Genomic DNA, 22,701 nt, shown 5'->3' on the forward strand with positions numbered 1-22,701 from the left:
AGAAGTAGGTAGAATTTGTTGGTTGTGAATTATGATGAATTAATTAATGTAGGGTTGTAGGATATTCATGTTAGGAAATGCGTTAGGCACACTTCAAATGGAGAGTTAAAGTTCACGACTTGAACAAAATGAAGTCAACAATGAGTGACAATTTGGAACTTAGTATAGTGGAGTTTAACTTTAACCACTATATCACATTTTCTACATATCAAATTATGGTTCAAGAAACATCTTCTTAACAACATCCTTAACAACTTGAATTAGGGACAAAAACACGGACATAAATCCACAACAATTACGCATCGTGTAGAATACTTCATTGATTTCTGACATGAAACTGGATTTTTTAATGCTGGGATTCAAATATTGGTTAATTTAATCAATTTATCACATGAGACTTTATCGTGTGAAGTTTATGTTAGTGTAAAAAGAAAGTTTATAAACTCAGAACGAATGAAAAAAAAAATAGTAAAAGTAAAGTTATCCAGATTAATAGATTCGTTATACCTATTATGATTATGATTATAGAAATATTATAACGTAACCATACTAAAATAAATTTTTAGAAAAATATTTGATATAGATAATAAATAAATGTTGTATGTAATGTTTAATAACAATAAAAATTTTGTTGGTAAAATATTTATTGATAAATTTAACTGATAGATCGAAAATATGTCTATAATTATCAATCAATAGTTCATGTTTTCAGACTTTAGACCGTACTTTTTAATTTTATCTCACATTTTGTAAAGGTTATATTTAAATAAATGTGACATAAAATATTTATGATTTTAAAACAGTAGGTTTCGAAATTCTTTAAATCACATGTATAAATTTGTATTTTTTTTTACGTTTAGGTTACAGTTTTTTATGTGTCCAAGTTTAGTTTGATTAAAGCAAAAAATGTTGTAATGCGATAAAAAAAAGTTAGTAATTACTGACCATTTAAATTCATCAATAACATGAATAAATATTTGTTGATAATTATTGATGATTTTTTTTATTAGTAAATTATGCAATTTGGTGTTCATCTTTTTCATTTTTTTTTTATTTTTCTTCTTCCACTTCTTCTTCTTCTCTCACCATTGTTGCTGTTGCTATTATGTTCAACACTTTTTATCGACAAAAATATTTATCGATAATTAAAATCTTAAAATTTATTGGTAAAATTTTTTATAAATTTATTTTATTAACAAATATTTTTCTATCAACAAAATTTGAAAATAAATATTATTTGACGAATTCTTTTGATCATTAAAATTTCATCATGTAATATTTTCTTGTTATAATATATAAGAAAACATGAATAAGAGTTTTAATCTCTATAAAAAAACTATTTCATTTACAACCAACATTATAAATTCAGATAGTTACTCATCTTAAACTGAAAGCATACGTAATTAATAAGAACAAAAAATGCCTTATTTTATTGAATTAAAGATTAAAATGTATAAACTTTTATAAAGATACACCTAAAATCTTAGAATGGTCACTCTATTATTCCATTTTGTATTTGGAAATAAAAGTCTCACTAAATTTAGATAAAATTGACCATGTTTCTCCGCAAATGTTTTCAGATCTTGATATTGGAAAAAGGGAGGATATTTTTACTTTTGGACCACTCACATTAACTTTTATAAATTTTTATTCTTGTTGGAATAAAACATGAACTTCTACACGAGATTGGTTTTCTAAAATTGAAGAAATTTTTTGACAACTTTTTTCATTCTTCTTTTAATTCACTCTCTATATGCTAAGTTGGTTCTCTTTCCTACTAGAAGCATGTGTTAATTTTACCATTCAAACCTTTTGTGAACCAGATTTATTTATTAAAGCAAATTTTATATATTTTGTTTGTAGCAATGGGTAAGTATACATGAAATTTATTAATAAATATTTTCAAAACTCTTCTTTCCATTGAAGTAACAATACCCAAATTGTTAATATTAATCCAACTTGTTTTTTTTTTTGTTATTCTTCAATCAAATTTAACTTTTTATTTCAAATAATTTATTTACCTAATAAATATTTGTTAAATGCAATCTAAACTATTAAAAGTGTATATATATATATATATATATATATATATATATATATATATATATATATATATATATATAATATGTGCTATTTCCATATATAAAAGAAGAATTTTGAGATAGAGAAATATGGGATGTGGCAGTTTTTGGTAAGTTTCAACTACCTCTTATTTTTTAAAATTGAAATTTCTTCTTTCTATTCTTTTCATAATTAATGATACATTATACTGTTAAATAAGAATAAATCAGCTTATTTTTTATTTCTCAAAATTTAAATTTTTCATTCTCTTTATATGGTCAATGATAAATGACTTATTAAGTAATATAATATATAATTTTTATATTAGTACAAATTTTGCAATGTTATTTGTTAGATTATGATTGTTTCATGCACTTTTATATAATATACATAATTTGTATAATTTCACAATTTAATATAACCTTCTAATTTTTGGGTAAAAATATATAATTTTATAATTATGGCCCATGATTTGTTTATTGGGTGTGTTAAACTTTTAATTACGGCGACAGTTATACTTATGGCCATTGATTATAATTACTGTTTCAAGTTTAAAGTTTCCAATTAGTTTGGATATGTGTTTTTTATTAAATGGTGCAAATTACAAATTTCTATAATTTTAAAAAAATTATTTAAAATATATTATAAACTTTTTAATGTATATTGAGTTTCTTACAAAATTTGTATGAAATGAGAAAAAAAAGGTAATAACTACACTCAAAATCACATGTCTAGGTTTAAACTTGCATTACGATGAGAAACTGAAAATTTTAACGTGAATGTCAAGTTTTAACTGAAAGTAAAACTCATTATACCATTTGGTTACAAATAATTAAATATTATTTATTAAATTAAAAGAATAAAGATAATTTCCTCTGATCATATATATTTTATTATGAAAATAATCAAGTATATATATATATATATATATATATATATATATATATATTTTTTATGAGTTGTATGTTGCACTAAAAAGGTAAAAGCAGACAAAGACTTTTCATACTTCTTTTTCAATTATGATTATTTAAATACAAATTGTACTATCAATGTGATTTATCATGACATGTGAAAATTTACAATAACTGTATTAAATACAATTTACAAGGTTGAACTTTAGTCGGTTTATCATATTTTAAATTGTATAGGTTATACTTCTTCAATAATTGTATTTTTTTTTATGTTATTAGTTATATTAATTTAATTATTTTTTAATAATTCCAGATAATATTATTTATCTTTATTCATTAATTTTTTTTTATTGTACAAAACACTTTATCCAAGTAGTTCCTATAGTATTTTTGAGATACTACAGTAAATTAAGTATGATAATCATTCAATAACTCAAGTAAAATAAGTAAATTGTGAAATAACTATGGTTTGTTTGAAAGAGAGAGGGTAAGAAAAGAATAAAGATAAAGGAGTAGAAACTAGGATTTATAGATTAAATAAAAGGAGTGAAAATAAATAAAAAGGTCACAGATTTGATACGATAAAATATTTTTTACTATATATTACTATATATTAATATAGCAATGGTAAATTATGTACTTAATTTTTGTTGAGTATAGTAACCATAATGAGGTTTTGCAGAGACATGTAGGTTTGGTGACAGATTGTGGGACAAAGGAGTCTGCTACGCTATTTATTTATGAGTAATGATACATTGACACCCCATTTTTACCACTTTCATGACTACCTGACGTGGCAGCAACATTTGGAATTTTATTTTCTTATTTTTTAACAGAAAAATGAAATTGGCATTCAGAGGCGTAATTTCTCGCACAAGTGCGTGTTGTCACAGCCTTTTCCCACTCTTCACACACCAGCGCAAACGATAACATTTTTCATTTTTGAAAACTCTCCACCACTCCACCGCTTCTCCACTCTCCCCAAATCTCGCAGTTCCTTTCCCCAGTTCGTCGAAAGTGCCCAGTTCCAGTTCCCTTCCCTGCACCCGTCACTCGCGACTGACAGGGAACACTGAATGGAGAGGCCAGTTCCCTTCCCCGCACCACACAGACACGAAACCGGCGCCCCACAACCATCGTCCCGCACACCCACACCTCTGGTGGACGTGATCCCGCAACCGCCGCCATACATAACCCTTCCCGCACCAGACACAGTTCTGCTCCACGACTTCAAATCCCTTACCGCTCCACAAATCCCCTCCCGCACCTGAACCCCAAACATTGGTGGACTTTTTGGAATTTATCATGCGACTCAGTGAAATATAAGTTGTAACCCAGCATAGACTTTTTGGACAAATTACTTGTAGGATATTTTTAATAAAATAATAATCCCAGGGCATTGGTGGACCCCAGTTTGTTTCCCCCTTTCAAGGCAGACAATATTTAATTTCTTTGACTCAGTGCATATATGTTATAAGTGAACCCCAAACATTGGTGGACATTTGTGTGACAAATGCTGCTCCACTCAAACTATATAAATCTGTTAGAATGTGTGTGTTCAAAAAGTGTATCATGCGTTACAGCTTATATTTCACTGAGTCGCATGATAAATTTCAAAAAGTCCACCAATGTTTGGGGTTCACTTATAACATATGCACTGAGTCAAAGAAATTAAATATTGTCTGCCTTGAAAGGGGGAAACAAACTAGGGTCCACCAATGCCATGGGATTATTATTTTATTAAAAATATCCTACAAGTAATTTGTCCAAAAAGTCTATGCTGGGTTACAACTTATATTTCACTGAGTCGCATGATAAATTCCAAAAAGTCCACCAATGTTTGGGGTTCACTTATAACATATGCACTGAGTCAAAGAAATTAAATATTGTCTGCCTTGAAAGGGGGAAACAAACTGGGGTCCACCAATGCCCTGAGATTATTATTTTATTAAAAATATCCTACAAGTAATTTGTCCAAAAAGTCTATGCTGGGTTACAGCTTATATTTCACTGAGTCGCATGATAAATTCCAAAAAGTCCACCAATGTTTGGGGTTCACTTATAACATATGCACTGAGTCAAAGAAATTAAATATTGTCTGCCTTGAAAGGGGGAAACAAACTGAGGTCCACCAATGCCCTGGAATTATTATTTTATTAAAAATATCCTACAAGTAATTTGTCCAAAAAGTCTATGCTGGGTTACAACTTATATTTCACTGAGTCGCATGATAAATTCCAAAAAGTCCACCAATGTTTGGGGTTCAGGTGCGGGAGGGGATTTGTGGAGCGGTAAGGGATTTGAAGTCGTGGAGCAGAACTGTGTCTGGTGCGGGAAGGGTTATGTACGGCGGCGGTTGCGGGATCACGTCCACCAGAGGTGTGTGGGTGTGCGGGACGATGGTTGTGGGGCGCCGGTTTCTTGTCTATGTGGTGCGGGGAAGGGAACTGGCCTCTCCATTCGGTGTTCCCTGTCAGTCGCGAGTGATGGGTGCGGGGAAGGGAACTGGAACTGGGTGCTTTCGACGAACTGGGGAAAGGAACTGCGAGATTTGGGGAGAGTGGAGAAGCGGTGGAGCGGTGGAGAGTTTTCAAAAACGAAAAATGTTAACATTTGCGCTGGTGTGTGAGGAGTGGGAAAAGGCTGTGACAACACGCGCTTGTGCGGGAAATTACGCCTCTAAATGCCAATTTCATTTTTCTGTTAAAAAATAAAAAAATAAAATCCAAATGCTGCTGCCACCTCAGGTAATTATGAAAGTGGTAAAAATGGGATGTCAATGTATCATTACTCTTTATTTATTTACTATGTAACCAACCACCCATTAAGTGTGTGTGGCCCTCACTCCTCCATTATAAAACCACCCTTTCTTCTTTCCATTCCCACTCACTCACCACAAAATTAATCAAGAGATGGCTCTGGGAAGAGGCAGTGCAGTGGTTCTCCTACTCTCTCTCTGTTTCTTGCTGCTTCACTCTCACATGGCTCATGCTGCCACCTACACAGTCGGAGGTACCGGTGGTTGGACCTTCAACACTGTTGCCTGGCCCAAAGGCAAACGCTTTAAGGCCGGTGACACACTTGGTTCGTTTCCCACCTTCCAATTCTCTACACCAGATTCGTCTCTGCATATTTCAGACAGTTTTTTTTCTTAAAGTTTTGTGTGAAACATGAAGCACCGACAACCTTTTATGCATGTTTTGTTTTTTTGTGTGGATGATGCAGTGTTCAGATATAGCCCTACGCTTCATAATGTGGTGGCAGTAAACAGGGGTGGGTATGATGGTTGCACAACTCCAAGAGGGTCGAAAGTGTATACTTCGGGGAACGATCAGATCAGACTCGCTAAGGGACAGAACTACTTCATCTGCAACTTTGTGGGTCACTGTCAAGCTGGGATGAAAATTGCCGTCACTGCTGCTTGAGTTTGTGTTAACTTTTCGATAACTATATATCTCAGTGCTTTCCTACTCCTACAATTTGTAATGTAATGCAAATTGGAACTTATCTCATAACATAGGTATGTGTTCGAAGAAAAAGGGTAGCTATCTCTGTGCTCTCTTTTGTGTATCTTTTACTTATTATCTGTTTCAGAATAATGAATCATGTCGCCAATATCATATATATCTCAAAACACCTTTTAAATAGATATACTTATTCAATCCTTTGATGAGGTAAGATTATATAGTTGTGACTCTGGCCTTTTTAGAAGGTTGACCAGCCCATTTTTTTTCAATGATTTTTAAGATAGTTATATTATAAAATTTAACATGTTTTTTTTTTTTTTATCTTATATTGAAATTTATGATTAAACAAAAATATCAAATACATTTATGTTGTCGGTGCACTTTTTCAGATATTTATAGATCATGTAATTCAATTCTGTCTGAAATGTGAATTTATATATGTTCTTGAAAAACAGTTTTAGATAAGTCTAATTTAATATTTGACCATTTCGATGAGCATATCCAGTATGGTAATCTGGACCCTGTTGACACCGCATAAATTTTATTTTCTATTCTACTCTATAAATCATTTTTTTTTCATATTCAATCATTTAATATATATTTAAATTAAAAATTTTAATTTCATTTTAACTAAACAATTTACTTTAAATATAATATTATTAGTATTCAAGGTTGTTACATGAACCTAAGAAAGAGTAAATATTAAGGGGTGGTTCGATAGCGGATGCAATAATAAATTCAACATCTAGTAAATTTCGTTCTATAAACTATTATTTTTGAAGATGATATCATGTTAAGAAGTGAATTTTAAATCTAACTCAACTTTAATATACCGATTTATAAAATAAGGAATGCACTTACTTATATAACTTACTTATTTATATATATATATATATATATATATATATATATATATATATATATTGTAAATTAACCTTATCTTTGGTTGATATGAAACTTCAAACACTAAAATCAAGAAAAAATCAAGAAAGATTGAAAGAGATAAAAATTCACATTTAAAGAAGATATTATTAAAAATTCAATGTAAGTTAAACATCACAAATTAAATAAAAATAAAAAAATAAATAATATATTTGGATTAAAAATGGTGTACTAAATTATTCTATATATTTATTCCCATCTCATTGTTATTGTATCAAATCTCCTTGTTGAAAAAACTTACATTAAAGATTTTGTTGATACAAACACGGATATGTGACACTCATCGTCATGTGATATCAATACTGTCATGTGACACAAACACTCACATGTGATACTGACACTCAGTGGTGGATCTTCACTACAAAATTTGGAGGGGCCAAAACAATATAGTTATTTGATTATTAGATTGGATCAATAATATAATACTTCAAAAAATAATTTATCTAACTGAACAATTTGATCATTAGTACAATACTTCAAAATATGTAAAGAAGTAAAATCTATCTTATTTTCATCTTCACCAACAACTTCTCTTCTATCATTTTTAAAGAATGAATTTATGGTCTTATTCCTCGTCAATATACTTTTAAAAAAATTAATATTAAAAAATAATTTATCATAATCTAATGAGAAATTGAGAGTCATAATTATTTTATAATCAAGTCATAAAATGGGTTTGAAAAAACACATAATACATTATTTTTTCTTCTATATTCATAAAAAAATGAATATACAAGGTTCATGAAATAAAAAATAATGTTAATAACTATTAAACTAATAGTTCATTATCAAGTGAGACAAAAGAGTTACCTTTTTGTCTTCAAGGAAGGAAGAAAATAAATGACAAATGAGAGCAAAAGTAATGAGTTTGTATTTAACTTCTTTTTTTTCTTCAAAAACAAAAAGGAAATATATGAGGCTCAAAAATGAGTACAAGTTTAAGAAAACCTAAAAGTATAATGAGAAATAAAATAAATATCTTAATAAATATTTGTTTTAATTACTATTTTGATTTTTGTTTCCAAAAATGTAAGTTCGTCCTCAAATTGATTTAGTCTTAATTTGGTTTCGATTTTTTAGTCAAAATTTGACAGTTTTTTACAAAAATAAAAAATAAAAAAATAATTAAACCTAAATATTTTTACTCTTTATTATATTTAATTTTATATTTTATTATTTATTAACATTAAGTATTATACTTTATAAAAAAATTAAAAAGACATAATTTAAATTTCTATCAATTTTTAAAATACATTATTTATAATTTAAAAAATTTCAAAATTTCAAAAATATATAATTAAAAAAAATCATAAAATATATACATAATTAAAAAAAAATCAAAAATATTTTGGAGGACCAAGGCCCTCCCTGTTACATATATAATTCGTCACTGCTGACATTGTCATATGACACCATCATTGTCAAGTAACATAACAATAACTTGACAAATGGTAAAAAAAATGAAAATAATCAAAAGCTAAATAAAAAGTAAAAAATATAAATATAAATAAATTGGAACTACTACAACATGTGACATGTACACATAACATTAATAATGTTAATATAACAAAAATAACCTAATTAGATTATTTTTGCAAATGGAAGAACTTAATTAAATCAAATAAAAATTTGGAACCTAATTAAATAATTCAAACAAATATGAGGATATTTAAGCCTAAAATAAGAAAAGAAATCTTTAATTAAGCAACACTAATTACTCTTTATAAAATTTAAATCAATTATATTCACCAATAAATCTTCATAAAATATTTTGTGATATCAAGATAGATGTATAAAATTTGGAAAATGATACTATGACTTCCATTTTTTTGATTCTTATCATTCATTCTCTGATATGATTTAATGTGAACCATTGATTACTGTCTTTTTTTTTTTAAAGAATCAATGACTCATACTCGATCACGTTAAGAAATAAAAGAAGTCAAGAAATAGAAATTATAATATCACTTTTCACACAATTTTTTAAAATATATTAAAATTAAAAAAATAAAAATATTGGGGAGGGGGGAAGCCGTCGTATGACCCTTTTAAGCTCCACCATTGATTATGTTTTTTGCCAATATTTTTCGTTGTTGTTCCTTATCTCCGTTTTAGATCAGGATAACCACAGTATAGTTTGTGGGAACTTTCAATCAACATTTTCTTTTTCATGAACATGATGATTAGGATTCAGTTTTTTTTTTTATTGTGTATGGAGAAGCCTTTAATAAAGAAAATATAAATTATACTTTTCTTATCTCTATTATTTAAAAAAAACAAGTCGTTGGCAATACAACAAAAATATAAATTAACATTTCAATCATGAGGTACAATTTTTTAATTTACACTTTTGAGAAGAGTCAAAACACACAATTATAACTGTAAGTGGATATGTTTGTCTTAAAGTTCATCGTATATTCACATAATAAAGATCGTGTTTTTAAAGCCTTGGTGGGTTATATATATTAACCCTAAAACTTGGAATTTATGTGAATCAACTCACATCACAACTTAATTTTAGGCTCAACCCTACATTTTTTCACATTACACGGATCCACCTGTGATTGAAGCACATGTATCTAACTATAATGATAACTAAATTAAAATCATTATGACTCTATAGGGCCAAGTCTATTATTTCTCTCCCAAATCAAAACCATTATGACTCTGCTCCAATCCATGTTCTTGAGTCATCATTTTGAGCCATAATAAAGGCCCCAGCATTTCTCAACCACCCCATTACAATTTCCATCATCTTTTGCTATAAAACCATGTTCTTAATTCTTATTATTAACACTAAGTGTTCTTCTTTCTTAACCTTTAGAGTTATATTGCAGTTAAAAAATGGCCCTGGGAAGAGGCAGTGTAATTGTTGCTCTAACACTGTCATTTTGGTCGGTGCTTCACTGTGAGATGGCTCACTCAGCCACCTACACAGTTGGAGATGCAAATGGTTGGACCTTTAACACTGTGGCTTGGCCTAAAGGGAAACGATTCAGAGCTGGTGATACACTTGGTTAGTTTCTTTCGATCTTATTTTTTTCTGTGAAATAAAATGTCCAAAAAAATTCGTTGGGATAGACTCTAACCTGATTCTGATACTATGTTAGAAGTGAGTTTTAGCATAATTAATCAACTGAAATAAGAACTTTTCATCACAATATTACGTTCTAACTATGCATATATGTGTATTGTAGTTTTCAACTACAGCCCTGGGACTCACAATGTGGTGGCTGTAAATAATGGTGGCTACAAAGCATGCAAGACCCCAAAGGGTGCCAAAACCTATAATTCAGGAACTGATCAGATCAAGCTTGCGAAGGGACCAAACTACTTAATCTGCAATTTCGTTGGTCACTGCGAGTCTGGCACCAAAATTGCCATTAATGCTCTCTGATTTACCATTCCACAAAACTGCACTATCTTATGTGCTTTCAGTACTGTTGTCCAATTAAAATCTCAGGTTTTACTTGACAGACAGCACAAGATAACAAGTATTTTATGCTTTATATTTGAGTTTTATCTTTTTTAATTTCAGATTTCATCTTCTGCTCCTTTTCGATTTAGTTATCGTTCACTGCAGTTTGATACTTACTTCACTGTCTGATTTCATAAAGGTTTTACTTTGTTTGCCTTGATTATTAAGCACTTTAAATACTTTTTTTTATTAAATACGTTTTTATCTCTTAACTTTTAAGTAAATTTTGAAATTAGTCCATTTCGAAACTTTGGACTAATTTAGTCTTCTATCTCTCGAAATACGTAGATTTAGTCATTTTAATCAAATTTTGTTAGGTTTATTTGATGTTTCGTACACATTTCAGAATTGTATTTGAGTTGTTTATGCTGTTTGACACATTTTGACTTTAATGTTAAGTCAAATATTATTATGAAACGCGTTTGAATTGTCAAATAAACTTAACAAAATTTGATTAAAATGACTAAATCCACGTATTTCGAAAGATAAAAAACTAAATTGGTTCAAAATTTTAAAATAAATTAATTCCAAAATTTATTAAAAGTCGACGGACAAAAACATATTTAGCCATTTTTTTTTCAATAACTTTACTCATCTAATGTATAAAATAAGCTCACAACAGTTAAGTTGAAAAAGCAAAAAAAGAAATTAAATCGGTTAGCACATAGTTAATCGAATTATAGTCACACCTTGTTTTTTAAAATTTTGGCACTCCTTGAGCTAAGTTTGATAATAAATTTGTTGATATATCTATTTTCCTTAAAAATGGACTAATTTCTGTATCTATTCACTTGTAAAAGCTATATTATTAGATAATAATATGACTTTTTTTTAAGATACTTACAGTAAAAATTGAAAATTTTATTTGGATAAAACCATTTATAGTTGAATGGCACTGCAAATTTCGTTTACACAACCTACACATTAATTATTTCCCACAAAAAATTAGTTAAATTAAAGGCTCAAACAGTTTCGTCCAAATTTTTTTAATTTGCTTGACGTTATTTTCTTTTTCTTGATGGAAAAAATCCCACCCTATAATATTGGGAACCTTTACGTTTTACCACCAAATTTTATATAAAAAAAATAACATATGGTATTCATACACGAGAAATATTTCAAAATACAATAAAATTTGACTAAATCTTGATAATTAAATTTAATTAGAACGTAAGGACTAAAAATACAATAATACAATTAATGCAGACTATGAATATTTGCAAAAAACAAAGTTACACGAAACAATATAAGTTAATTGGCACATCCAATGTTAAATATAAAGAGATTGACCAATGGGCCCAAAACCCAATAACTAGCTTGATCTTTTACGGATACTTCTTCCTGCACCTCCATATGTTATTCCTGTGCCTCGCAATGCAAACTGAAAAGATAAATTTGCCCTCATCGTCTTCACTCCTTGTATTAAGAATCCAAAACTTTGTTTTCGGCACTCGAACAGTGACTTTTGCTTTTCACACCTCCATAATTTTATTTTACACCTACATTGACCAAACTACCGTTAATAATGTTTAAAAGTTGTTTTGTAACACAAGATTAATAATTGACTCATTCTAAAGATATTTCACGATGAATAAATATTTATATATGTAGCTAATTTATAATCCTTGATTTTTTTTTTTCACATACACTCTCCTTTTTCATGCACCTTCCTTTTACATTTAATAGTAAGAGCATTTTGTATTGAACAGAGGGTAGTTTTTTTTTTTTTTTATGTAGAAGGGAAAATAGTTTATGTATCACCAAAATAAATAAAAAAATGTTTAAATATATTTCTAGTTCTTTTAAGTTGGGATATTTTTTCTTTTGATATAATTGTAAATATGAATTTATTAGTCCGGTGTATAATTTACTAAAAGAAATCAATAAATACTCAATTAAAGGGAATAAATAAAAGTCATAGTCCAATTATAATCAAATCACGTCACGCTTAATCAAAGTCATTTCGAACCAATGTCCTTTGTGAGACAATGAAACAATTACTACCATAAGTAATTAACCGTAGCAATATAAATTCATGAGACGTTTTGGGACAGAAAATGGGATGTTTTTCTCTACTCTTTGCAAACAATAAATTTTACAAAGTTTTTTAGTATTTTACCTAAAATGCCTTTTAAAAATAAATAAAAAATACTATATTTGTTTCCTCAAATATAGAATTGTCTTTAGAGTTTAAAATAATATTAATTATCTTTTTGTTGATTATATTCTTAGTATTAACAGTCAATTTTTTGAAAAGAAAAAGCGTATACAACTCTATAAATCTATAAATGCTGATTTTTTTTTTAAAAGGTAAACTTTATATATATCGAAAAAATGTGATTTTTTTTTCAAAAAAAGAAGGTAATATTTCTTTAAGGATTAATAATTAATAAAATAAACTATAATAAACGAAATCATGACTCTAAAGATAAGCTGAATGGGGACTATTGTGGTCATTTGAAAATTGGTACCTAATATAAAATTCATGAACCTGCTAGTGGGGACCAACTTAGAATATCTTTGAGAAGAAAATTGGCAATTGCATAATCAAGTAATCATTTTAAACTTTAACATAAGGAACTTCCTGCCATTAATTTCTTTCAGGCCTGACCCCAGTGTCCATCAAAATGAAAGATGAAGGGTTGGCCCCGCCAAAACAAATTAAATCATAATATCAAATGTAAAGTCATGCATATGCAGAATAAAATAAAAAAACTAGGTAGGGTTCATCTATACATTACTGTTATTATTACACCGTTTAAGAATTGAAGTTTATAACGATTTAAATATATATATTTTTTTTTATTTATTCAAACGTCTTTTAAAGATAAAATCGTAACAATTTATCCGCACTTTAAAAGAGACGATAGTTTGAACGTACATCAGATTTTGAGTGCATTGCCTTGTATTTTTTTTGTGTAAGTTGAAGTGCACTGTATAATATTATAAGTAAATATATGTACTGGTATATATATATATATATATATATAGCTATAATGAGAAATGAAAACTGTTTATTTCTGGTTTGGAAGAGTGAACAGTGATTCATTGTTGCATGATATGATGATGATATGTGTCAGGTCCAAAGGGCACTAATAGATTCCTCTCCCATTGACAAAGAATTGGTGGTTGGTGCTGCTATGCTATGTGAGTGCAGGAATTTGGTTTCCATTTGAAAACACTACAACTCATAATGGTGGCCTCAGAACAGCATTGCCAAGTCTAAATTAATCATACCCTAATGCTTCTAGGAATCCAATGCTGCAACTGCTACAACCCAATGGAGTTTCAACAACTGGAACCGCATGCAAATATCCACAACACTTTTTCAGTTTAGACCATTGAAAAGGTCCAACATTGCCATCAAAGCCAAGACAAAAGTTTAGGACACTAACAAAAGGGGAACTTAAATAAAACATTTACTTATTCACGTTCAACTTCACCTTTGCTGGTTGACTTAAGCTAACACCAAACAAATAAGTTAAGTCACTTACTTCCACCCCTATAGATCCTCTTTACTGGGAAAAATAAAAGCAAAAACTAAGTACCTTATGTTGTTCCTTGTAGAAAAGTTGCATGTTTCAGATAAAGAAGGAATAATCTGCAAAAATGTAAACGGAAACTCATTAGGCTGAGACATATAAGAAGTTGCAGACTGCAGATATTCTGAGAACAAAGTTAAAGGAATCATGCTATGAGTGTAAGTGAATTAACATGTGCATGATGAGAAAAACTATGATCATGCAGAACTCAGAAGGAATAATATGATGGAGAATTGAGCCTCCAGGGTTTCTTAGATACGGATTCACATAGCCCGTTTGGCTTTCTGGCCACCTCCGATTATTAACACTGATGGAGGTGGACAGAATGCCAAAATGGCTATGGAACAAGACCTCTGAGAAACCCTAGAAGCTATATAGAGCAAAGAAAAGCAGAGGGAATGGAAATTCTGGGTGATATTTGAAGATGATGAGATGAGAGATAGGTTTTGACTAAGCAATGAGGAAGGAATAGTTTTGTATGATGAGTTTTGAAATGGGAGTGGCCTTTTGTAGAAAGGTGTAGCATGCATGGATCTGTTGGAATATTTTGGCCTTTGGGTGCTTCTGTTGCTTTCAAAGACTTTGAATCCCTTGGTTTTCTTTAGAGAAGTTTAAATTGCTGCTATATATATATATATATATATATCTGCTTAGGTGTTGTACATTTATGACAAAAATATGGTCTACTCTTTTTGAATTAAGACTTTTGTGCCCTTAGAATGCAACACTCTTTGCTTCTAATTATATCTTGAAAATGGTTAATTCTTTGACCTTGGTTGTTATGTTGTAATTTGCTTGCACTGTGATTTCACTATGCTTTTTTGACTTGCTTCCAAAGGAGGAAGCAAAATGGGCTCGCCATGTCCCCCACTCAGTTTCTAATTATTTAATTTGTCACACACTAATTTTTTACTAGTTTTTGTATCATTTATGTTGTAATTTTTGAATATAATGAGTTTAGTATATATTTTGAAATATGTTAAAAACTTTTTTAATATATCAATGCAACAAAAATAACATCAAATATCTAATAAAGAATCTATAATTCTTAATGTCAATATAGTTTAAATAATTTATATTAAGGAAAATTATACTTTCACTTTCATCCTTTATCATCCTTTATTTCTTGACATGATTTAGTGTGAATCGTTGATCGTATCAAAAATAAAATGATATATTAATTAATGATTCACATCAAACCACATAAAAAAAAGTAAAAAGTGAAAATAAAAAAATTGAAGTCATATTATATTTTTTTATGTATTAAAGTTTTTACTATAAATACGTCAGTTAAACTATTAAATTGGCTTGATTGAATGATATTTGGTCAGTTTTTGGAGTCTGAATGTCTAGACATAATGATAAGAAGTGTTCGGTTGGTATATATATAAAATAAAATATCAACCATGGAAAGAGCATGCACATATATATTCAAAAGATATATTAATGTGAATGATTTAAATTTTGTTGTAGTAAATTTTCTTTTAGTTTTAAAATTGTCTCATAATCATTTTTTCTATTACATAATCATGACACACTTTTATGGAGTGTAAAACATTCTCATTCGTTTGAATCATATCCCTTTACGGCTAATTTTACTCGTTCAAAGGAAAAACTAAACAAGGTTTTTGTCTGAAATGCTGGTTCACCAAAAATGTCTCGTGGTTTTTCAAAACAGATTGGTTGCCCAGCTCTTAATATTAATGGGTAACAAAATAAGACAATTAGATTAATAAGATTAATATATATGTTATGTTATCGATTTTCCTTTAATTATAATACCTTAAACAAGTTTTTTTATAGTCACTTCTAAGACAAAAATAAAAATTGAAATGGATTTATGCATTAATTCAAATTAATTTATGTGTTACGTTATAAAAAACTTTTATATAACTTTTTAAAAGTTTTATGTTTAACTTAAAAAATTCTAGTTTGACGAAATACATTCAAAATATCAATTTTATTCTTTAAAATATAATTATTTATTAAATATTTTAAAATTGATAGTTACTTTTACAAATTTTTTTAAAAATCGTCTATCTCTACTTCTTTTCTTCTTCTTTATTTATCGACAGTTATTCTTTCATATTTATTTTTATATATTTCACTTTATTTTTAATAAATATAATTTTATTTATATTAATTATCATCACCTACTACTATAATATCACACATATTTAAAAAATACATACACACAAACACAATAATGTTTGTGTTTATGCTAGTATAATATAATATGAATAGAATGAGATCATTTTTATTTTACATATTCCTTTTTTAATTATGAATATAATATCGGATTGCAAGTCATATTTACTTTTTTATTCATTCCTAAATATTAGTTTTAAATTGTATAACATTATATAATATCTTATTTAATTTAAAATACTTTATTTAATATTTTAAATTATATTGGTAACTTATGAATTACATCATAATCTATTGTAGAATTAAAGTTTCTTTAAACTTAAGTAGGTTCAGCAATTTGATATGGCTACTTTGGAGAACAACCTTTTGGATCTTTTCCCAGTATTTCTTGAAACAACATTGAGCATTGTTCATTGTTTTTATGAAAATCAGGGTTATAAACTGAACCATATCACATAATGAAAGTGTTACCCTATGGAAGACAACAAAATGTGGTAACAGATCTTAGTTCATAAGGTTGCTTCCCCACCAATGTCTTTTTTTTCTCTCTTTTATTGCAGGTCCCATCCCATGATAAAAGATGCGTGATGTTCCATTTCATTAAATATTGCATTTCTTTTGAAGTCTGAATTAAAGAGAAAGGTATCTTCGTAAGTTTAACTCTGAGTATGCTACTTTTGTATATGCAGTGTTATGGTATTGTAGATGCGGAAGCACAAGATCGTAAGAATGGAAAATTAAAGAAAAGTAAGTAAAAGAACAAGAGAGAAATAACACACAAGAATTTACGTGGAAAACCTCTTTTGAGTGTAAGAGAAAAAATCACATGACGATAATGAACAAAGTTCCACTATGAAAAGAAGAGTACAAAACTCTTGAATGGGAACAAGAATTCTCATCAAAATACACTCAAGAGTATATTACAAAGTGTGTCTCTCTAAATATTTTTTTATATATTTCTTCAAGTCATGGAGATGTTATTTATAGGCTTCAAAACTGAACCAGTTAATAAGTCATATGAAAAGTTTTCAAAAACTGTACTAGTAAATAGGTCATCTGAAGAGTCTTCAAAACTTAAGCAGAGTAATGATTAATAATCAGTGCTTAAATAACTAAGTAACGTGTGGTAATAGGAATTGAATGAGAACCACATATTCTAACATTCATATTAGCTTCACATACATCCATGAATATACAAATTGAACTTTTTAGAAATTGTTTTAGTATCACCTTTTTTAAGTAATTGAAATAAAATTCAATAGTTTTCTTAACTTATTCTAATTAATACCTTGTTATATGGAATGCCAGAGATAGGAAGTTATAGCAATTTTATGTGGTTAATATTTTGGATCTTTTTCCAAAATGTGGTACTATGGCTTGAAGCAATTGAACATTGTTAATTCTTTCCAATGAAACGAGGGTTATAAATGGAACTCTTCTACATATTCAAAGTGTTACCCCAATGGAGACAACAAAATGTGACAACACATCTTAGTTCATAAGGTTGCTTCGCCACCCAATGCCCTTTTCCCTCTTTTCTTTGCAACTGCAGGTCCCATCCCATGATAAAAGATAGCTGATGTTCCACTGCACTCAAAATATTGCATTTCATTTGAAGTCTGATTTAAAGAGAAAGGTATCTCCCCATAAGCTGAATTTTGATATATGCTTCTTTTCTGTATGTGACTCAAGTCTAATTCATATAAGATATTGACACTATTTTTAATTTAATAGCTCGAGACATTGAGTTTACACCACTGTAGTTTGTTGTTATGGTTGTGTTACTAATGTTGTTTTTATTAATTATCTCGAAACATTGAATTTATGGAATTTTTTATATGGTGTTTCATTTTGCTATTTGTATTTCATGTAAGATTTAGACTCACTTTTATTTTAGTAGTACACAAATAGTTCCACATGCATCCATGAGTATACAAATTTTTAAATAAATTTATCAGGTTTTATAGTGTGATTGGTGTCGCCAATTTCATTCAATTGTCTTTTTCTGTTACAACTCGGTTATTAGGTGGCTTCTATTTCAGTATTCTTACAAGAACTGGAAAAATAAGTGATAAAAAATTTGAAGATTCAGATAAGAAATTCTTTACATCATTCATGTGTTAATGCATGAGGAGATTCTCATGTGTTTAGGTGGAAGAAATTACAGTGAGAAGCATCTTCTCTTTTTGTGCTTACAGCTCAAAGAAAATCAATGAGTATAAGAAGTTGTTAAACTGAACTAGTTGATTGCAACAACAAAAAATTCACGCATGCAAAAGAATTTTACAAAGAAAAAGGCCTTCAATCACATAATTGGCTAAGGCATGATCCATAAAGTGAACATGTATGTGAATGGTAACATCAGGATCCACCAGCTCTGTGGTATGGCTTTATAACCTTTTGATCGATTACATGCAACCTGTTTGTCGTGATAGGAGCATGTGGTTTGATTCCTGCATTCAACAACAATAATCAAAAGAAATATGAAAAACATCATGTATAATCCTATGATGTGTTGAAACATTTAACTGTCAAAACCAAACCTACCTCGATCCACAGAATATGACAACAAAATCTGCTTTCGAACATGTTATCAGACTCGTAGGATCATCAAGTGCAAAACTATACGCTGCAGGACACACTTGTTTGAAAATTTTGGAGTAGTTTGAAGGCAAACATGTTGCAGGGTTTCCATAAGTCCCTCTGCAGCAATACTCATCAGTGTTGAAGACATCACACGCACTCCGACAACCAATAACTTTGTCACTGTCCTTCGAAGCCAACTCTGAGGGGCAATTCTGCCTCAAATCTCCATCACACCCAACAGTGCTGCAGTTTCCTGTGCCATTCATAGCTTTCACTACTATCGGTAAGTTGAAGCCATTCACAAGACTAACATCATAGTAATCAATTTCACCAAGGCTGAAGTCAGCACTTGTTGCAGGAGGGTTTCCAGGGCCAGAACAGTTCATGCTGCTGCCACACCCACCAGTTTGGCACTTTCCATTGCCGCCACTGTCAAAGTTGCATCCTGTTCTGGCCCATATCCTCCCACTCCATCCATCAGGAGCAGTATAAACAGTTGATTGTCCTGATTTCAATGTGAATCCATCGCCACTGTGGTTGTCACTGCGTGTTACTCCAGGCCATATTGTTTCCTTGCAGTAATTTACCAAGGTGAATGTCTTGCTGCTTCCACCAAGTTTAGGTGCTGCCAACCAAAACATCAAAACAACCGTAAAAAATGGATTTTAAATCTAACTTAGCCTCACGAAATCGACTTATAGAATAAGGTTTATAGCTATTTATATACTGTAAATCTGCTCGATCTGCTCGATGTAGGATCTTCGACATGTAATAAAAGTTTTTTACCAAGTGATATAAGTGGAACTTCAATCGGAAAACATCATGAGAAACATTTCAGGAATTGTATTTAAGGTCTACAGTATTTGGTGGGAAACGCATAAAGCTTGAAGAAGGAAATACCTGAGGCAATGAAAATGAAGATGGAGGTGAGTTTGAGCAGTGCAGTGTGTGGATTAGCCATGCTCCTTGTGTGTGTGACATTTGATGTGGTGTGAAGGGTTGTTATTTAAGAGGACAGTGAAAGAATACGTGAGGAAGAGAGTTTGTGAACAATACTGACAACCTAAACAAGCTTCCTTGCTTAATCAGACCAAAAATACCTTGCCCGCTTATGTAACACTGATATCTTCAAATTTCATGTTATGCACCTTTACGCACTTTTCACTAATCTTACAAGCATTTCCTTTTCTTTTTTTTCTTTAATTTTCTCCTGTTTTAAGAGAATCAAAGTAACTGAGATATCTCATTTAGAGGATCATGTTTTAACTGACATGGTTGGTCAGATAAAGATGGATTATCTTTTCCTTTTTCAACTGTTTCGTTCAAATTATGGGAAAATGACACCACTTAAGATGCAGAACAATATATAACGCATATACTGCAGAATCGCAGAATTGACATGAAAAAAATTAACAATGTTCAAAATCGAATTGCCCTGAGGGATGCTTGTTTCTGAAGTGCACGTAGGACCTTTTCTTCCTCCGAAAGGAACTTTTCCAGTTAGAACATAGAATCTCAAAGCAAAGCATTGCAAAACTGTGCACGTCATGGATCTATTTGTTCACTCACATTCTATAGCTGAGGTTTCTCAAGGACTTTCTATATAGCTCAATTATAAGAAATCCAAGAAAACTCTCAAGGACTGTTCTGGAACCTTCCATTTCCCTTTTTCTCTCCAAATTTCAGGTTCTGCATAACATTAACTGCAATATAATAGAATCAGTAATGTGCAAAGCTTTTTAAATCGTTCCATAACTTTGATTTTGATCTGAAACGGTTCCTGTAAAGAAAGATCAAGAAAAGGTTACAGTGATGCCTCTATTTTATAGTTTATTGATACAGATAGCTAGATTACAAAATTTTGTGTTCTCAACAATTCATACTTAAATGTTTCAATTTTCGTTAATTTTGTTTAATTTGGTCATTTTTGTTAATATCGTTTAAATAATTAACAGTAATAAATCGTGACGGTCACGTGTTATTTCGTGATTATTATTATTATTATTTTAAAAAATTATTTATTTTTGAAAAAAATGTCTATGTGTCAATCTTATGTCATATATCAAAGTTAATATTTTATATTCAATTTGGTGCAAATATTCGTTATTTTTGTTTAATTTAGTCTCATTTTTTTTAAATAAACCAATTTTGTCCTTCTTCCTATTAAAACTAAATTTAATTTTTATATAAATGTTATAATAATGTTTTTATTAAAATTCACATTTTTGTTAAATATTTTGGTTGAGGGTTATAATTAGTTTAAAGTTAGAACAAAAATTTTAAAGTTTAAATTAAATACAATATTAGTCCCAATTTTCATCTAGTTTGGTCAATATGGTCCTCATTTTTTTTTGTTCAATAAAATCCTAATTTTGGTCAATTTGGTCCTTTTTTTGTAACAATGTTTAAATCATTAATGGAACACTACAGCCTGACACTGTTTGCATTGTGTGTCCAGTATTTATTACGAGACTCATTAATGTATTGTATGAGACAAATTTTAATTTATTTTGAAATGAAAATTGGGGATAAATAGGGAAATAGGGTTTGCAATGCATGAAAGATAGTGGATGTGGGTTTTTTCGTGGCTTGAAGAAAGTGGTTCTGCAAAGTCCTTCATCCCCCTATGTGCGTTGTTTCGGGAGGTATGTCTCTTTTTCAATCTTTTTCTCTTATCGTAATAGTTGGGGGTAGCATTGTTGTAAGAGTTCCTCTCCTGGTGGTGGTTCAAAGGGAATCTGCTTAACCTGATTTGTAGTTGGAGAGCTGGTAACCATGAGAATAATGAAAATTTCAAAGAACATTGGTAAACAATTTTGGGGTCGTCCTAATTACAAGTTCCAACTAATAATATCATTTAATAGAAATATCTATTATTTTGTGTTGAATAACAAAGTGGTTCTTCTAATGTGGTGTGGTGCAACTAATTTAAATTGTGTTGTGAAAAAAATGTTTATGAAAGGATGCTATTATCGCCAGACAAAAGAGGAAGATATTTGATATGGAGAATTCAACTTAGGGTTTCGAAAAAAAGGATCCAATTATTAGTAGGGGTGGGTTGTATTGTTAATGCAATGAACATAGTCTTGGTGTCTTTAATGTTCAAAATTTGAGGTGTTCATGTTTGCAATCTTCATTTTGTTTTGTTATATATGTTAAAAAATGAATAAATGAATTAATGTTTATGTTTTGTTCAAATAAATTTCAATTTTCGTAAAATTGTTATGGTAATCCTTGTTTATGTAGTTCATTGTACAAAACTTGTGAATTAATATATAATAACAATACACCAAATAATTTGCTAAATAGTAAATAACATTAATGTTTGACAAAAATAATACAAAGTGCTTAATGTATTTGACCACAAATGCCTAAGTACATGCAACATTTCCTCAATTAGGTGTCATTCTTCCTTAACTCCCGATCTTCAAACCTTTTTTATTTTCTTTGGTCTTCCCGACAATCTTATTTTAAGTGGGAGTTGAACATCAGGAAAATAAGTTGTTCCCCATATAAGGTGGTCATTTACTCGATAAATGATGGACCCATATGTTTATTGATATATG

The 22,701-nt window shown here is 29.6% G+C and overlaps 3 protein-coding genes and 1 long non-coding RNA gene across 5 annotated transcripts; 2 read left to right on the forward strand and 2 right to left on the reverse strand.

Annotated features, from left to right (window-relative positions):
• The first annotated feature begins 5,791 nt into the window (after positions 1–5,791).
• Positions 5,792–6,592, forward strand: LOC114176940 (basic blue protein-like). Its single transcript, XM_028062146.2, has 2 exons — positions 5,792–6,056; positions 6,198–6,592. The coding sequence occupies exons 1-2, from the start codon at positions 5,885–5,887 to the stop codon at positions 6,395–6,397; spliced, it is 372 nt and encodes a 123-aa protein (XP_027917947.2). The 5' UTR covers positions 5,792–5,884; the 3' UTR covers positions 6,398–6,592.
• Positions 6,593–10,123: 3,531 nt separating this feature from the next.
• Positions 10,124–11,053, forward strand: LOC114179046 (basic blue protein-like). The gene is made up of 2 exons (XM_028065243.2): positions 10,124–10,397; positions 10,579–11,053. Exons 1-2 carry the CDS (start codon positions 10,226–10,228, stop codon positions 10,776–10,778), a joined length of 372 nt encoding a protein of 123 aa, XP_027921044.1. The 5' UTR covers positions 10,124–10,225; the 3' UTR covers positions 10,779–11,053.
• A 2,800-nt stretch (positions 11,054–13,853) lies between these two features.
• LOC114177165 (uncharacterized) lies at positions 13,854–14,980 on the reverse strand. Of its 2 annotated transcripts, XR_003603103.2 has the most exons (3): positions 14,574–14,980; positions 14,408–14,460; positions 13,854–14,154 (listed from the first exon to the last, which is right to left on the reverse strand). It is a non-coding gene; the product is annotated as an uncharacterized LOC114177165 (long non-coding RNA). The 2 variants fall into 2 exon arrangements; XR_014993592.1 differs by having other exon boundaries at positions 14,408–14,980.
• Positions 14,981–18,636: 3,656 nt separating this feature from the next.
• Positions 18,637–20,186, reverse strand: LOC114177164 (pathogenesis-related thaumatin-like protein 3.5). The gene is made up of 3 exons (XM_028062419.2): positions 20,036–20,186; positions 19,097–19,760; positions 18,637–19,002 (listed from the first exon to the last, which is right to left on the reverse strand). Exons 1-3 carry the CDS (start codon positions 20,094–20,096, stop codon positions 18,867–18,869), a joined length of 861 nt encoding a protein of 286 aa, XP_027918220.2. The 5' UTR covers positions 20,097–20,186; the 3' UTR covers positions 18,637–18,866.
• Between the last annotated feature and the right edge of the window lie 2,515 nt (positions 20,187–22,701).

The sequence above is a fragment of the Vigna unguiculata genome, chromosome 3 (assembly GCF_037176805.1).
Source record: "Vigna unguiculata cultivar grain cowpea cultivar isolate G323 ecotype 2 chromosome 3, ASM3717680v1, whole genome shotgun sequence".
NCBI classification, from domain to species: domain Eukaryota; kingdom Viridiplantae; phylum Streptophyta; class Magnoliopsida; order Fabales; family Fabaceae; genus Vigna; species Vigna unguiculata.

Excerpts from the sequence above, each read along its gene's own strand:
- LOC114176940 (XM_028062146.2), top strand. The coding sequence starts at position 5,885 with ATGGCTCTGGGAAGAGGCAGTGCAGTGGTTCTCCTACTCTCTCTCTGT. Across the intron at positions 6,057-6,197 it reads TAAGGCCGGTGACACACTTG|TGTTCAGATATAGCCCTACG; the intron begins GTTCGTTTCCCA and ends TGGATGATGCAG.
- LOC114179046 (XM_028065243.2), top strand. The coding sequence starts at position 10,226 with ATGGCCCTGGGAAGAGGCAGTGTAATTGTTGCTCTAACACTGTCATTT. Across the intron at positions 10,398-10,578 it reads CAGAGCTGGTGATACACTTG|TTTTCAACTACAGCCCTGGG; the intron begins GTTAGTTTCTTT and ends TGTGTATTGTAG.
- LOC114177164 (XM_028062419.2), bottom strand. The coding sequence starts at position 20,096 with ATGGCTAATCCACACACTGCACTGCTCAAACTCACCTCCATCTTCATT. Across the intron at positions 19,761-20,035 it reads CTTCATTTTCATTGCCTCAG|CACCTAAACTTGGTGGAAGC; the intron begins GTATTTCCTTCT and ends TTTGGTTGGCAG. Across the intron at positions 19,003-19,096 it reads GTCATATTCTGTGGATCGAG|GAATCAAACCACATGCTCCT; the intron begins GTAGGTTTGGTT and ends TGTTGAATGCAG.